This window comes from Penicillium oxalicum, chromosome VI (genome assembly GCF_001723175.1).
Source record: "Penicillium oxalicum strain HP7-1 chromosome VI, whole genome shotgun sequence".
Taxonomy (NCBI): domain Eukaryota; kingdom Fungi; phylum Ascomycota; class Eurotiomycetes; order Eurotiales; family Aspergillaceae; genus Penicillium; species Penicillium oxalicum.
The window spans coordinates 2,345,428-2,362,940 of NC_064655.1; the positions used below are offsets into that span (position 1 = coordinate 2,345,428).

The 17,513-nt window shown below is 47.1% G+C and overlaps 3 protein-coding genes across 3 annotated transcripts; 1 reads left to right on the forward strand and 2 right to left on the reverse strand.

Moving 5' to 3' along the window:
• Positions 1–417: 417 nt before the first annotated feature.
• POX_f08099 (Transcriptional activator of proteases prtT) lies at positions 418–2,841 on the reverse strand (the record flags this gene model as incomplete). The annotated part of the gene is made up of 5 exons (XM_050116882.1): positions 418–1,058; positions 1,146–1,375; positions 1,456–1,869; positions 1,966–2,355; positions 2,624–2,841. The coding sequence occupies 5 exons, from the start codon at positions 2,839–2,841 to the stop codon at positions 418–420; spliced, it is 1,893 nt and encodes a 630-aa protein (XP_049967021.1).
• A 239-nt stretch (positions 2,842–3,080) lies between these two features.
• POX_f08100 (uncharacterized protein) lies at positions 3,081–3,386 on the reverse strand (the record flags this gene model as incomplete). Its single annotated transcript, XM_050116883.1, has 1 exon — positions 3,081–3,386. The coding sequence occupies one exon, from the start codon at positions 3,384–3,386 to the stop codon at positions 3,081–3,083; it is 306 nt and encodes a 101-aa protein (XP_049967022.1).
• A 1,214-nt stretch (positions 3,387–4,600) lies between these two features.
• Positions 4,601–5,558, forward strand: POX_f08101 (uncharacterized protein; the record flags this gene model as incomplete). The annotated part of the gene is made up of 2 exons (XM_050116884.1): positions 4,601–4,844; positions 5,359–5,558. 2 exons carry the CDS (start codon positions 4,601–4,603, stop codon positions 5,556–5,558), a joined length of 444 nt encoding a protein of 147 aa, XP_049967023.1.
• Positions 5,559–17,513: the final 11,955 nt, after the last annotated feature.

Below are 17,513 nucleotides of genomic sequence, written 5' to 3' on the forward strand. Positions count from 1 at the left end.
TTAGTTGTTAACTGTGGGCACTGCATCTCTTTACTAGATGAACTAATGAAATATCCTTGACGGATATGTTTGTAGGCATTTGCGTACGTGTGAAGATCAGGAACGCATCATTGCTTAATGGTTTCTTCTTCTTACCGAGTTGAATCTTTCCAATTCCCTACGTGCTGTATAATGGGAGGGGGAGGAGGGGAATAGAGAGAGAAAATTCACAATGATAGTTCAATACCAAAGAATCATAATGCATTTCCTAGTCATACCCTTTTGCTTTGCCAGCTCGTGATTAAATATAAAATCCCCCCCCCCCCCAAAACCTAAGCCACCACAAGATCCGTTTGGTGCATCCTTTCCGCCCTCGCATCAGAAAGGAAACTATGTTCTCTTTTTTTAATTCTTTTTTGTTTTCCTCCTTGAATCATCTCAAAGATCGTGCAATGCCCGTGGCACCAAGCCCATGGGCATTGCACCGCCGGTCACCGGCGCTGAATGATGTTGAAACATAGCAGGCGCCGAGAAGGATGTTTGTGTGGAAACGTAGTTATTCGGAATCAATTGTTCAAAGCATCCGTACCCTTCGACCAGTGGGTCCATTCCGGATGCAGGCATCAGACCTCCCATGTCCATGCTGCCGGATCGTGACCCCGGTACCACAAACAAGGGGGGCTTCATCACGTCGGAGCTTGGGGAAGCCTGACCGACGCTGGCGGCTTCGGAGTACCTGCGTTGTACTTCGCTGACGATGCAGGCGATTCGGTATGCCAGGTGATCACTGCTAGGCGCCAAGTGAAGCAAAAACCCGCGAACCTGGTCGATCAGCGGGTCCGATGGGGTATAGTCGCAGAGGGTGAGGGCGGCGTATCCCAAAATGTAGTAGACGTTGTCGATGAGTCCCGGTGCAGCGGAGAAGCGAGTCCGGAGTGAACGAGAGATGATCAGACGGGCATTGTTGCAGATCTCGGCCACGATTCTGTCCGAGTCGGGTTGGAGACGAGACGCCGTGCGGTAGAGAATCAATTGGCAGAACCAGATGCTGAGTTCGAGAGTTGAGGGACCATCGTTGGCTATAAATCCCAAAAAAAAAGGAAAAGAGAAAAAAAAAATCAGCGCCAAAAGTTGCATCTGCACTGATCAGTCAAGATTTTTCATACCGATGAGATGAGCCCACTCCATTTTCCAGCGTTCAATCTCCTCAAATTCACCTTCGGTGTATCGAAGCCGTTGGATGTTATGTTGGATTCGTAGGGCTATTCGGTATAGCTTGATTTCCGCCACAATCCGTCCGTCTTCGGGCGTGGCCCTTGGATTATCCAGGATGCGCGTGCATTGGTCCAGGTGATGTTGCTGCACATTGACGGATCGACCGTATCCAAGAGCGGCACTTGATTGAATCGTCAGTCAAAAGGAGTCCCGAAAAGTAAACGCCAATTTGTCTGGAGAAAAGGGGGAAGAGAAACATACTGCAGGTGTGTGAGGCAAAATGTGTTCCAAAGACGCATTTGTGTCAATACCTCGTCAGTCAAGATGCTCTTCGTGGGAACACTACCGAGGAAATTGAATGCCGTCAAAGCATGATTTATTGAGATTCCGCTCAACAGCCACCCATCCATAAAGCCTTCCTTGTGGCCTGAGGTAGGGTAGAGACACAGCAAGGCCAGTGATTGAAGTAGATCAGTGGTCAAGTGTGATCGTCTCCATAGAATTTTGGTCACTCCGTGCTGTACTTGCATGGAGATCTCATGTATTGTGTTGGCAGGCATTCCTGGCAAGTATCGTGAGGCTAGAAGACAGGCAGTGTTGAACAAGAGGGTGTCTGTCCTCTGTATGCTGGATGAAAGGTCAATTGAGACCCATGGACTAAAGTACTCGATGAATCTATACAGCGGATCAGTGTCGACCTTTTTTTTTTCTTGCTTTTTCTTTTTGATTCCGCCCAGTAGGGTCGAAAGTACAGGGGACGACGGAACTCACAAATCAATCAGTTTGAGTGATAACTTGGCATCAATGATTCCCTGGGAGACCACATCCCCCATCAGGTCCGCCTCTGTCGACAGTTTGGTCCCGGAAGCACTCGGTCTGAAGATCACGCATGAATTGCATCGGCTTGAGGGTGAATGAGGAGGCAGACCAGCCATCATTAGATGTGACATCATCCACACTGCGAGCACCGAGAGACGGTGGACTTCCCGCAACTGGTGGTGTTGGTTCACCATCTGGCGCATCAAATGAATCATCTCTCCCATGCCTCGTTCCAGAGACACGAGCCGCTCCTCGATGGAAGGAATTGCAGTGTTGGCGTCCGACCATGTCGAGGCACTGTCCTGGAATCGATCTTGTGTCTCCGGGAGTTCGCAATCAAGTCTGCCAAGAAAAGCACAGATCCATTAGTTTTCTTTTCTTGGAAGAAGAAAAAATTTCAACACTGCGTTCATGTGTCTGTCTACTTGTGGGTCGATGTGCAAGTACATGGGTCCCCTGGTCAGATACGGCGCCTCCCTTGAGCTTCGCAGTGGGAAGTGGATCTGATGACACAGAAAAACCTCAAAGATAGCCAAACAAAAGGCTGTCCAGAGGAAGGGAGAAGGGGCAAAGGGACTGAAATGGATATCATACGAGCCATCTCACGAACCTCAAAGAGAGACACCGACGACAAGCATGTCCCCGCGGGTCCAGATCACATCTTGTCTTTAGTTTACGGCAAGTATTGCATGCAGTCATCGACCGGCGAATTCGGCCCCTCGGACGAGATTCCTGGCCGATCGAGTCCATTCGCTGGCTATCGTCCATGGGCGCGAGGCTCTTGGTTTCCCACGACGTCGTGGTGGTCGATTGCTCGGTTCGCGTCATTGCTACTTATCATGAAAATGGTCGTGGCAGGAGTTATATGTGATTCATTAAATGGACGAGAATGAAGGCCAATTGCAGCGAGAAGGTCCGGGAATGGGTGTGTCAATGGAGGCGGAAGATCTAACTCTTCTCAAGACCGAACCCGAGAGAAGGGTAATGAAGAAGAAGCGAAAGAAGAAAGAAAGAGAGAAAGAAAGCGCAACCGATTGAGAGATACGGGCCGTCAAGTTCAAGGGGGTTCAATATCTGGAAGTGGTCGATGGGAAGAAAGATGAGAGAGTAGAACGGGGAAGGGGGAAGGGAGGTTGTGGATGGAAGCACATCAACGGCTGGACCCTTCTAAGCCCAGTTTCATGGCCATGAAGATCATTAAATTCTAGGGTTTGATTGCAGTGGAGATAGTCGATGCTTTTTAAAGAGATAGCAGACTGAATGTCCAGAACCAATTGCGACACGGCCCCGTGGATTGACGATATCGAAGGTCCGCCAGAGTGCGCAGGTACGTATCCACTTCGTGGCGGACCTGGGGTAAACCGTGAGAGCATCCACCAATGTTGAAGTTCGCCACGGCTTCTAGAAAGCTAAGAGGTCATTCGGACCTTTGCTGGACTTTGACAGTTCATTGCCCAAACGTAATCAGAGAGGGGGTGAGTGAAGCACATTGGCTCTTCCTGATCCCGACGTGAGCCGTCTGGACAGGTTTTCTGAAGGGAGGGGAAAAGGGAATCAAGAGAACAGAGAGATGGAGATTGAGGGGGAAAGTTCAATGATGGGCTGAGAAAAGTACCCGTGAGTCGATGCATTTGACCCCATTTTCCCCCAGTCCCAAAGATGGACGAAGCCTGCTGAGTGATGCGCACCGAGGTTTGGGTGAGATTAGGAGGATATCCGATGAAGGCTAGCTCCGAATGTGTCCAGACTAGGCCCCCGTCCTTCCTCACACGCCTCCCTGACTGAGCTGTCTAGCGTCCCGTGCGGTTGGGCCCAAGTGTATATTCACTATATTTGTCTTCTGGGATTCTGTCGCTAACCAAGCTCGGGGATGCTCCCGTGCAAATCACTTTCTCGTGCGGGTTTGACCTCCTCCGAGAGACCGAGACCTTATCGCGGATCCTCAGCCTCTTTCAGGTCGAGTGCAAATCGATGCGGTTCATATTATGAATATTTATCCTTTTTGAGGCTTGGGATCGTTATCTGAACGGTGGACTGGTCCCTGGCCACTTGACCACCTTTCCACATGGAGTAAAAGGAACATGTAATGGAACAACATCTTTGACGGCGGTTCCCTTTGCCAGTTATGGTAGATTGTCAATCCCTCTCCCCGTCCTTTCCCTCGATGCATTGGAAATTGTTCCCCTCACAGGCTCCCAAGCAATCACCTCATCGGTCTGATTTTGACCATTCTGCTCTTCGTGCATCTTTCCATGCAAAGTGGGGAGGGAGGAGAAAAGAGAATGAGAGAGGGGAATACTACTGGCTTTGGGGGGGGGGGTCATATCAGGCATGATCAAGTGGGCCGTCAGACTGTGGGTAAATTGCTCTTGAGTGGAGAGAATTCCTTCTGAGGAGACCGAAAAAAAAAAAAAGAAAAAGAAAAAGAAAAAGAAAAAGAAAAGAATAAGAAAAAGGTCGCGGGATATTCTGGCTGGCATGTGCTAATTGCTCTCGCAAGGCCAACCAATTCGGTCGGCCCAGTCACCATTCTGGGACAGAATTGAGGGTTTCGACCGGGGGCGAAAGAGGACCCCCTCTTGAAGCAATGCGACTCTGTAAGTTTCTGGATTCGGTTAACGCCGGGTCTCTACCGGTTAATGCTTGGGCCCCTGTTCGCCTTATCCTGGAGGTTGACACTGGGGTCGATCTCTTCCTCCTGGGTGCTGAAGCAGCTGGAAGCAACCGGATCGATTTTTTGACTTTGGTGACGGACGGCATGGACATGGACTGCTCGATGAATTTTGGGTTTGAGAATCCAAACAAGACGCCAATTCCGTCGGTGGTGTTTGGTAGGCCATCCTGTAAACAAGCCAAGAGCGTCATTTCCGCCCACCTGGGAAATAAGAGCGAGGAATCAATGACGACCAGGAAAAGGCTTCCCTTGCGGCTGTGCTAACCACAACTGAATCCTGCATGTCTGTAAAGAGTAGTGGCCGTGTTCTTGTTTCTCATGGTTCCTCTTTTTTTTTGACTTTCGTTCCTTTCTTCAATCTCTTCTCATTTTTGCGGAGAACCCTTCGTTTGATTTGATGGTATGGTTGACCAATTCAAGCGACACACCAGTCCAATTTCTCCGTGTCGGAAGAACTGTTCTGTAAAATGATTGGACGAAAGAAAGAAAGAGAGAGAGAGAGAGAGAGACAGACAGACAGAGAGACCCTTGGATTGCATTTGATCAGCGCAAGCTCCAATTGAAGAAAAAAAAAAAAAAAAGGGGAGTCCACCCAACTCAATTCCCCCTCTCCCCCTCCCCCCAAAAGATCTGGGACTAAAGATCACTGTCATGATAAAACGTAAATCCAGATTGGACCAGCCAGGTTTGTCTGAAATCAGGCGAGGATGAGTGGTTCGGTGGCTCTGAGGCCGCCAACGAAAATTGTCATCCGAGGTTCAACGGTGCAATCACCTCGGTCGGCTCCACCAAGTCCACGAGCAATATCGAAAATGTTCTGCGCGCAGCTAACTGCCTTCCAGATCGGGCCTTAGTCTACGGTCGGTGGTGATCCTAGAAGGCACGAATAGGAAGAGGCGGTCAGGAGCCAGTGTATCGTCGCAGGACTCTCAGTCCTCTGGAGCAGTCCCTTCCCCTGGTCCATCGTCCATGGCAAATGCAGTCAAATCCCGTTGGCAGCTCGGTGGCTTGTCCTGCACCTCTTGCTTTCATTAGACTCTTGGCGTCGCCTGAGTCTGGGGTAGAGGGGCACCGTCTCGCAGGAGACAGCAGTGGCAGCCAGCGTGAGAACTGAGTCTCGCTCGATCCTGAATGAGCAATATGTTTCTTTTTCCCCTTCTTGTTTCTTCCTATTTTCTTTTTTTTGGATCCTTTTCCATCTCAAAGGGTGGCAAACAGAGTAACGCCCTCCGCTCTCCCGAAATGAGGTGAAACGTCCATTTAGAGGGATGGATCGCGCGAGTGTGCGCTAGTTACATGTCTTCCGTGATTGCAGCGTCTAGAGACCCTCTTTTTGGATTCTCACCCGATGAGAGACATAGGATTGCGCTTGTCTTATCGGAATGATCGGAGGAGCGCCAAGCGTGGATCGGCTGACATGCAAAACATCAAGCAATGCCCAGGGATCGCAAGACGGACTGGTTGCGGTGTGTCCTTGGGCTCTGTGTCCAAGTGCCCACGGTCCCCCCCCCCCCCCCCCCCCCCCAAAAAAAACAAAACCAAATCAAGGAGAGTATGAACAAAAAAGCCTTTCTCGGTGCTTGGGGCGTTTTTCTCGACTCGAAGATTCGGACGGCCGGACGGGCCCATTGGAGTCAAGTGGGAGCCTAAAGCAAAGCGAAGCTCACATTGGAAGGATGCAGGGTGGAGACAAGGCTCGGAACGTTTAGCCAAGACGGAAATGTCCTGATGAGTATACGCGGGGATCGAGAAGAGCCTCGCAAGGACGGGAGGATGTATGGCCGTTGAGAAGATCATGGCGAGAATGGCCCTCTGTCTCGCCTTCTCTCTGGCGGGAGATGGCTAAGACTTTTCCAGTTTTGCGCCGAAGGCGCTTATGCACAAAATCATCACAGAGTCCGCCCTCGCTTTGGGTCGACAAGTCCAGGCCTTGGTCATGAACAGGCCTCGGACAATCCCAATCTATTCACGGAGATTCTCACTCCCCCTCCAGGAGGCAACGAGTGCCAATATCTCCATGGATTCCGATCAGATCACGTAATTTCAGCAAAAGCTCAGACATGGCAAAATGATTGGGATGATAAGGCTAGATCCACTCGCCGGTACTAATGCAAAGAGCCCTGTCGCCCTACAGGCAAGCAGTTTAAAGCTCATGGGTTCAGGACCCCCCAACCTACTTACTCGTCGCGATGGGAGAAGGGGAAGCACCCAAATAAGACACCTCTTCTCGTCAACCAGTGGCAGCGTGCCCGTTAGAGTTTCACCTTGGAGCTTCTGGAAATTTCCTGGAATTTCCGCCGTCAATAACCTCGCTAGACCAGCAATTGACCTCCAAAAAAAAGGTTGATGAAGATAAGTGTCATGCGGGTGACAGCGGGCCGGCCAAGCCCGCAGCTACCTGGGAATCTTACTGATAAGACTTTGCGCCACGAGAATTGCCAACAAGCTATTTCCAGAAAAGAAGAATCTGACTGGAGAAAAAAGACCTCTGTGGAGGTGATCAATCGTGGTGGTCGGTTATATTCTCCGAGACCTGATCAAGTCAGACAAGTCAGCGTCATTTCAGCTGAGCCTGGATCGGGTTGCTATTGTCGGGAGGTACAGTTCATCTTGATTTTGGAAAAATTCTTCGACCGCAAACGCCATCATTGTGAAGAACAGGTTGCGATGCAGTCAAACGTTGACTCGTCATGCAGACTGGAATGTAAAACGTTCGTGCCGAAGACAAACCCGGATCCGGGTTCATGATCGTAGTATCATAGGCGCTTTTGCTTCAACCTCCTAGCGAAAGCTTGCGCATGACATGATCTATGCGCCGTATACATCAATGCAGCGTGGGAAACTCATTACACGGTAGATGTCTGCAGCAATCCCTTTTCACACCTGTTCAGCGGACGCCCGTTTGCTCTCCCCGCGCACCTTCCTATTACATCGACTTGATGCCAACTTGCCGCTATAGCATTCTCGTCTATTGCAGGTAGAGAGCTTGAATGCATTTGAGTCACGGGAGACCTGACAAGACTTCCAGAGAGATATCATGATTCATCTTTGTGAAACAAGTGATTGCTTTTCTAGAGCGTCCAGTGATGGAACATCGCCCATGTCACAGCCCCCGGGGGCCTGTGGCTCTCTACTGATGCTCTGATCAAGACATACCAGAGTTACTTAATAGACTAAGCATTCTTTTTCCACCTGCCTAAAATAGGAGGCCCTGTAGCTGAGGAGACGTCGTGGGTCAGCATACATGCATCATGTGTCCTCTACAACCTTAATATTCGAGTAATATTATGCCAAGTAAGAACCAAGTCACACAACTGCTAGTTGTGGCGAGGGAATCGAGTGACTTGTTGAATTGGGGGTGCCTCGGTGACCTGGTGAATTGAAGGGACTGCAGGTGTGGTGGTCTGGCCTCAGTCAATATTTTCTGGTTGAGTTCATCGAGGATATACTCCGAACAAAGGTTGATAGGACAATCTCTAAGGTCCACTTTCGGAGATCTAGTAGAACGTGCTGAAGGGCTCTCTATTCATCACAATTAGACGACAGTCCATCTGTGCCTGTGTACAAACATCGAATGTGCCCCCTCCCCGCATGTATAGTAGCTCTTCGTACACGAAATGCTAAAGCTTCGAGCAACCTCTGTTGAGTTCGTTGACTGGTGAGAATGGCCCTCAAAAATGCCTCAGAGAAGGCTGGAGGACGATCCTCAGGTTTTCAATTTCACCTGATTTCTGTGCTTCATTCAAACATTAAGATTCTTGTAGCCTGAACCACTTTTACACGAACGCCATCAACTTGAATAGATTTGATCTTCTTCATCTATATTCTTTTCTTCGCCTTGACTATATTTCAACGTCATGGGAATAATGAAGTGTATACCTACCCCCTTTGCAGGAAATTCGCTCCGGGTCCAGCAGCTATCAAGCGCCTAGAAGGGGATTTCTCCCTGTCCCGGGGATTTCCTCTTCGCTCTCTTCCTTCTTCTCTCAGATAGCTTCCAATCCGAGCTTTTTCGCTCTCATCCCTGCCTCCTTGCGTCTCAAGCTTCGAAATCTGTCACTTTATGGTCTACGTGCACAGAAAAGCAAGAGAGGGGAATATTCTCGTTAGTGATCTACGAGAAACGCAAGACAAACACAGAGGAAAGAGTAAGAGGGGAAAGCTGCAGGTGGCAGCCGGGAAAAACTTCTCTTCTATACTGGTATCACGCGACCGCTGAGCCTGAAGTAGACAAAGAGGCAAACATTTGGGAGGTGAGAAAGCTTCCATCATGGACCGGATGCTATATTTTTTTGTGATCACATCTACGATCTAACAGTTCCCTACCGAGGTCAATAGCAATGCTCACTTTGTCTATGATATACGCGGGTGTACCATTTCATTCATATTTAGTAACTTTGTTCAAACCACTGGGAATTAGCCTCTGGGAGTCAAGTTCTCACTCACCAGAAGCTCCAGGTAATTTTTGGAGCTCATACTTGAAAAGAAGCCACGTGGAACAATTTCGATACATCAAAACAGCCTGTAACGGAAGAATCTACATATCCAGCGTCTCAACTTTACTAACGTTAAAGATCAAGTAGGTCTGAAGAAATTCTGCACGATTCTATCTAGTTTACATTCTTCCCTGTCGAATCGCTCTTTGCAGGATTCCAGAGCTCATTTCACCCTGCCGAACCAACTGTGAATTACTGAAGGCTCTTCCATTGATAAATTTCATACTTTGATCGTTGTAGTCTAGGAGATCTCAACACACGAGGAATTAAATAATGAGTCAGCTAAGCTCTAGACCCTTGACAGACGCGGAAATATTCTCATAGACTACCAAGCACGAGCATGTGTAAAATATTCTGCTTCTATCAGGATATCACCCTGGAGAACCATAGCGGTAAGGAACAATGTATCGATGTCTGTTGTCGCACTTCCAGTAGAATGGATCGCATATCGAGGAAAAGGAACTATATTATTAATGTCCTATCAGTCATCTTTCACATCCCCAGAGACTAAAATAGAGAACAGAGCTACCGCTTGACACAAATCAAACGTGGAAACGAGTTCGATCGAGGAAGGGCCGGCGAGTGAAACTTTACCTTGGCAAGTCCGAGCCTCTTCACCAATACATGAATAGTCCGCTTGAAAGCTCCTTACAACAGAGCACCCATTGGTGACGAGGATAGGGATGCCAAAATTTAGATGATCCCTAAAACTCCACCTTGCAAAAGGGTTTGTTGTCGAGTATCAATATCGAGTTTGCGCATGACGGACATACTTTACTCCTGAAATATAACCAAGATAGCACCGTAGCCGACTTTTATTCCTTGATTTGTGTTAGCTGTCTCTAATGAGGAAGCATTGTTTCATCATCAACTTTCCTTAGAACGCTGGAATATGTTCAGACCTGCAGAAATGGACACGCATATTTGCAACCTCTAATGTAGCCAAATTTCTTGGCTCAAATTCATCATTATCCGAGTTTTCTCCGTAGTCAATAGTTTTTACATGCTGAGTATCTCCTTAGCATCTTTCCTCTTGCCCTAATCTCTGTACTGGACTCAAAAAGGTCGGGTGAGATGGACTCTACGCGGACTAAGATAGTTATCCAAGGGATTCGAATCTGAGGTTTCTTTCTGGTATCAAGTTGGGGATGCAGAGTAACCCATATAAACTTCGAGCGTGAAAAGAAGGAAACTTTTGCTTTCGTAGGTATTTTTTGCTGCTGCTGTTATATGTTGTCCAGGGAGTTCTTAGAAGATTGAACACGGGTTTGCTCCATATTTTAGTAATGTTGACCATACCTTATTGATAAAAATTTGACCTCTTGCCATAATGAGATAGAGAAAAAAAATCAAAATCACATCTCTTGCTTTATGAATTATTAATAATCATATTGACCAAAACAAAAGCAACAAGGAGAATTCAAGATAACAGTACAGTGATGCACCGGATAATCATATACTCCTGTGGCATTTCTAGTTATTGAATAGGACATTAACGAGCCGCCAGGATCACTCGTTGTACTACTTTCGATAAATCCTCGATAGAATCAGGCTGACTTCCCCTGATACTTATCGACCCTCTGGAGGGATAGGGTAAAGAGAGTAAACGACTCCTTTTGAGTGAGAAGAAAATCTTTCGACTTGAAGTTTTAACATGCTGAGCTCTTTGCGAAGGCAGCAGAATTCATCTGAAACAAGAACTTCTGGGAGATTATAGGAGGGAAATAAAAGACAATAAAAAGAAAAATATGATTAGTAGATAATAGGAAAAATTAATTATATACGAGGACAGACTCAGGAGATTAAATTAGGGACCTCCGTGTCTGAAGCAAAACCCATTTCTATTATCAAAGATGACGAATTTTAAGCCAATGTTGGTCCAGAGGTTATCTACGCATTGTTTTAGTTATTAATGTGCTCACTTTACTCTTATTAAGTAGCATATACAGTCATAGACAAGGCATTTACATGGATTCCAAATCGTAAGCATATATCGTGAACAAGGCCATACGTCATGAGTAAGCAGTCTTTCCAGGAGATAAGCCCTACAGCTACTTCTGTAGCTGAATTGTCTCTTTCATATCCAGGAACTCGAAGGCTTTTGTTGATATCAAAACCTTAGAGCCCTGATTTAGTCTAGAATGAACTTGCCCAGAGATGTTCCTGCACAGGGTCAAAGCTATTCATGGTGCCGAACGATGATCACTTCTTGGGAAATGGACTTAGGCCAAGCACGATCTTATTATTTGTTCTGTATGTGTTTTAGAAGTATGAGAATTGCGCAGACCGTGCTAGTCAGTAAGAGCTCTACTGTTGCGCGATCACAGATTTAAAAATTCAGTCTTCTATCATATTTCTCTCTCTGTCTCTACAGAGGTAAAGATATTGGTATAGTCAAGACCTCCTACTTGATCCTACTACGTTTGAAAAGTAATGTACAGTGACATGCTGGCTTGACTTGGGACCTTATGCAGCCTAGACATCAGTGACTGATGGAATAATCTCGAGGAAATTGCCGTTCTCTTATCTATACAACCGGAGACAGACTCAATCCTCTGCATCAATTTTGGCACGTCTCTTCAACGTAATGCGACTGTGATGTTCCTGTTATAATAATCAAATCAGAATGCCGGATTAGAATCCTGGCGTGGAGTAGAGTACAAGTTCTCAAATAGAAACGTCTTATGAGCAAGAATTTAGGTGCAGATCAGGTAAGGTTACTCAACTTTTTGAAGCAGCACTGTCAGTGAAGGGCAAACACAAATTTGTAATCATTCATGACTACCCGGGTAAAGGAGCATCCATGGTGACCAAGCGAGGGTGAGATATGGGCTCTTCTATACTCGTGCAATCGTGTTTGTTTTCAGTCTAGAGTTGTAAAGAAAATTGAGCTTGGTTCTTCTCAGAGAGGAAGCCTATGCTAAAAGCTTTCAAATCATTTTTGGTTGTCCCCGCGCTCGGGGACACAGCATAAGAGGGAAACATATCCTAGAGCGATTTTGGGAAATTTGTCCGCTCAAACCAAGATGAGAGTGATCTTGACTGTGATTTAAAAGTCTCGTGTCTTGGAGTTTGCGACGGTTTGGAGTAAAGTCAGTCTCTGCGGGAAAAGGTTTGTTGGATTTTTACGGCCATTAATTGAACTGGTTGATAAAAGGAATTTTTAACAGTGTTTAGCGACGAGTCTTTTTCAGGCCTTCTCTGAGCAAATAATTCTCGTTCTCTTGTGCAGGATGTGCTTGAGACTTGGGCTGGATTCGGTGTTGCAGGGAACAAGAGCATCAGATTACATGGGCAACGGATGGACACACGATGCTGTAGCTGTAAAGGAGATTTGATGTGTTTTCCACCCTAGTGGAGCCGGGGATAAGATGCCCTGAGGTCGAAACAAGCAAAATTCAGACCATTAGATACAAGGGTTTCAGGATCTTAAGGTCGGGCACCTTGCGATTCGACAGATGGCATAGGCGTAAAACTTCAGGAGATGGGCCCAATCTCAGACATTGTTTCAGAGATCCGCACTTGGAAACGCCCCAATTTTGACGTGACGCACGCTACATTCGCCGCGTAGGTTAGTTGGATTATAAAAATGGGTATTCATTCATTTAATATTTTACTGTGAATATAAATTAATCACTGAAACACGCATATTTTCAGTGCCCCGATCAGTCTATAACATGGAATTGTTTGTACTTACAGCGATGCCGCCTCCACTCAATCATACAAGTCCAGAGAAGTATGTAAGCAGGTCTCATGTACCATACCTAGGTACCTAGCCTGCGTGGGCAGGCTGTGCTGTGGCTCTTACTTAATCAACGGTGCCGTCCTATTAGGTGCTTGCGGCTCAGATAGGGTATAACAATTTTTAATTTTTTTTTGTTTATCAAGCTTGCTGATTTAGCAAATGCCGTTCTGGGAAGGTGGTCCCTACTAAATAATACATGCAGGCCCGTGAATTAGCATGAGATTATCGAAAATATCCTTTGAGAAGTCTGCAGCGGCAAGATTATTTCCTTTTTTTTCCCTTTCTTTTTCGCTTCGGATGTAACGTGGTTTGCAGTGAGGCCGCGTGGATTTCACATGAACATCCTATCGATCTGCAAGTGCCATCATATCCAGATCACGATCACTAGGGTGCAGACTCTAATGTACATGGGCGGCAGCACTGACATCAGATACCTCACAATGAATGCGATTGATTAACGAGAGAAGAATCCTGGTCCAATGACGGCTCTTCATGAGCTGTAGGAAAAGCGTGGGTGTTACTCTTGCTTAAAGACCTACTGCGTGACGCTCATCCTAGGTAACCTTGGATCAATCGCTGTGATGCCTCTTTATCTGCACATAGTTCCTGAGACGAATTGACCGCTACTTGATGCATCTTTTGACGAATGGTCGACTCTTGCCCTGTGGTGATGTGAAGCCCAAAGCTGGACAAGGACGACGTTTCGGCTAATGCTATACAACCTGTAGTCTGTATGGTAGATGGGCCGAGACCGATGTCATGATGAAACTGAGAAACGGAGCTTTCTATGACCGTAACTCCTTCATCTCTCGGTCTTGAAACAATGAAGAAAGAGTGTGCGTAATAACGAGGACCAATATCTGCCAACGGGACTACGGTCGCACGATGATATGGTGCTAGACCTGGGTGACAGCGGGTCCAAGCGGACCAAGTGAGACGGGTGGTCATCGCTTTTAGTTGAGAGAGTCTCTTGACTGAAGTCTACTTACTGTACATGGAAGCTTCTATGTACGTGGAAGATGTTTATACAACATCAGGGGCCCTTTTGGTTTTGCTTGAGCGTCCTGCTACAACCAACGCAAATTTTTCCGCAGTTACTGTGCTGTGTTCTTGCAACAGAGAAAATCTCTCATGTCCCTTTTGTCAAGCAGTCTTTTTACTCGATGCCGATCCTTAGGACCAACATTTAAGAGACGCTCTTGCTCACGATGTCGCTACATCGAGCCGGACTAGGCGCAACATTCCCTGTAATTCGCATCCGCGATCATGTCGCTCATGCCTGATATCCAAACCGCGCCTCTTGCAAAGTTGATTATAAAATTATCATCCTTGCCATTGCTACTACTATCGAGTCTGCAGTGCACTACAAGCAGAAGAGAAAATTCTCCGAAAGAAATTCTGATCATTTTTTGTAATGTATCGGTGTATACTGTACTGCTTATATTACGCAATATGAAACCACTCTCGTACAGAATCCATAATTTCATCACTCGACAGTTACATTACAGAAATAATGTATAGTATACGTAGTACGTACAGTCCATTCGACTTTCCAACTTGAACTACAGCCACAGCCACACAACTACCTTTCAAGCGAAGATGACTTCAAGGTGTATGGAGATACCAAAGCGACTTAATGTGGCTCAACGTATCAGCGTCTAACGATCAGCCCTTCTTTTGGATCTGGTCATCGAGGCCCGGTGAGGTATTTGAGTGGGCGCAAACGCAATGTTCCGTGCGGTCGCTCAGCGCACGCACTCCGTCGCCCAAATGCAAGCTTGGATATTCTAAATTCTGTGATGGTGGCGGAAACCGGCGGGTAAAAGGAAAAAATGGGATTTGGGGGGAAAAATAAAAAAAGGAAAGAGTTAACTTACAGTTACAGCCACAGTGCATCGCCAGAATGGACCATGTAATGAGATCTTCCGACGATTCTCCATATGGCAGTGGATCGGCATGATTATCCACGCTCCCAATTTTTTTCTCGCGTGGCTGGCACTAATCTGCGAAGGATCACGAGGCTAGAGGTTCTCAGGAGTGAACTAGGCTAAATATGTACAGTTTACAGTACATATCCTATCTGTTCCACTGCCATGCCTGTCACGCTTAGGAAACTAGAGAGCACCCTTCGGTTGGTTGGTTGACCGTTTGGTAGTTTTAATTTTGGGGGGGGGGGGGGGGGGGTTTCCCAAATTCTGATATCAGTAGGTGACCAGTAGCTTCTAGAAGGCTTAGTTTAATTGGTCAAGGATGCTCCAAGGTCGTGCGATCTGAGCTGCGCAAGACTGGAGAATATCGAAATGTGCAATTGGGCATACGGCCACGCGAGGTGCCAATCCATGACCTCTTATGCAAGCACGGAAGCGATGGAGTGGCAAGGATTGCCCTTCCCGCCTTCTCAGAGTATTGGTTGATTCTCGCCGCAAGGCACAGCCACGCCAGAACCAAACTTCATCACTTGTCAGATTGTCGGAGGGGCGAGCCCCGACTGCAGTTGGAGTCATTGGAGGCGACGTCATGGCGGCGGCCATTGGTATGATCGAATTGGAGCCTGGACGGGCCTGCCATGTAGCTTTAGCATGGTATCTTTCATGGGGGACCCGTAATCTGGGTCGGGAGCGCAGAATTTAGGGTTTTCCAGGATAGCATCTCTGGGTTCGGGGCACGAAGTGGGTCATTGCTCAGACAAGACACACCCGAGCCCAGATACAGTAGGCCAGGTGGAGGCATGGAGCTTGGAGAGACAGAACCGGAGTCATCATTTGCGTCGCAATCAGGATAGTCCCAGATCTGCTATTCCGAGGCTCGCATTTTGCGACACAATAATACGGATGAGCCAGGTCAGATGTACTTGCTCTTCTATATCCATGTTCTTTGAAGGTCTAAATGGCACGCTAGGAGAGTACATACATGCTTCGCTTTACATGGTGCATAATCACAGTACATGGGGGAAATGGGAAAATGGGTACAGTGGGTAAAAACCACATCAGTCCCATGGTCGCGTAACTCTGCAAAGACACAAGTCGGGAAAATGCCCCAAGATTGAGTCGATCTGGCAGATGGCACATCCGATCCCTTGGGATAGCTTAATATTTGGAACCACCTGGGCGCATGGTACGGTGCAGCTCTCAGTCTGGCAGTCAGCATGGGAAAGTTCTCCTGGGGCGGATCATTCTTGACACAGTGAGCTCTAAAGTATATTCACTAATTTCTCAGGTTCTGACGCTTTGGTAAAGACCAAAAAAAGAAGAAAGTGAGTGAGTGAGAGACAAAAAAAAAAGAAAAGAGCGAAAATAGGAGAGGGAAAAACAGGTAAAGGGGAAGTCATCCGAGTGTGTAATTGGCAGGTAAATACACACGCATTTTATCATCGTAACTAAATCGCTACTAGTGCCGACAGACTCCTAGACACTTGATCCGACAAGGCTCTAGCCTCCAGTCTCTAGCCCTGAGCGCTCAGCTCGAAGAGGGGCTAATATGCAAGATCTGAGCTCAGATTTGCGATGACTGGTGGCCGACCACCCCCTAATGAATGTCAGCCAACCAAGGGGTATGGGCTATGAGCAATGGCCGGATGACCGGTTCTTAGATTCTCAGGTTTCGACTCTGAAGACGGGGTCTACGCTCTCAAATCTTGTATGCTGCGTAGGACTCAGGCTCGGAACCCACGAATTCGGCCCATGAAACACGTTTGGTACTGTGATGCGCCTTGGAGTGCGGAACAGTCCACCCCACAGTCATGCGAATTGCATTGTGTTCCTTGTGACTAGCGAACTAATTGAACCAGGTTGTCTGAACTACTAGATCCAACTAGGTTTCGGAGTCGTCCCTTTCGAGGCAGAGCAAGGACTTTTCCTTGCCAAGCTTCCACCATGCCCGGCTGTGATAGGCTCAACCGATGATTTGTCTTGGAACCGAGCTGATTGAACATTCCGTTTTGGGAATAGTTGTAGTCACCTATTCAAAGCCTGGGCGTTAACTGTTACAGCACTGGACAGCTCTGCGGTAAACCCCAGTGCGGACGTGGAAACAAGAATTAAAGGTGGGAAATGATTAATAAGAATCGTCTTGATGCCTGTCAAAATCCGAGGGCTCGGCTCTCCCGCGCAACAGCCCACTTCGTGGCTAACATGGACAATAGTCAAAGAAGGGTATCAAATTGCAGCAAGCTTGCGTAATCCTTCACCCAGGCATTTGCACCTGAAAATTCGTGTACCAGCAGGTCATAAATGTAGTGATAAACGCCGTAACAAAAAAAAAAACTAACGAAAAAGACATTAGAAGGTAATAAGTGATTGGGGAAACGAGAGAGAGAGAGAGAGAGAGAGAGAGAAAAAAAGAACAAAAGCAAGTCTATCCTCCCCTATCCCTCCTGACCGTGTACCAGTACCCATAAGTCATGACGTGTATGAATGAGGAAATTAGAATCAAAAACAACAAAAAAAATCCAAGTCGACATCATGTCAATATGTCCGAGACTCCTTTGCGATTGAAAATGAGACGAGCGCTTGAAAATCATAATGCAGTATGATGGATGAGAAGACCAAGTGCAAGTGGCGATGGAAACAGCTCACAACGGTGATTC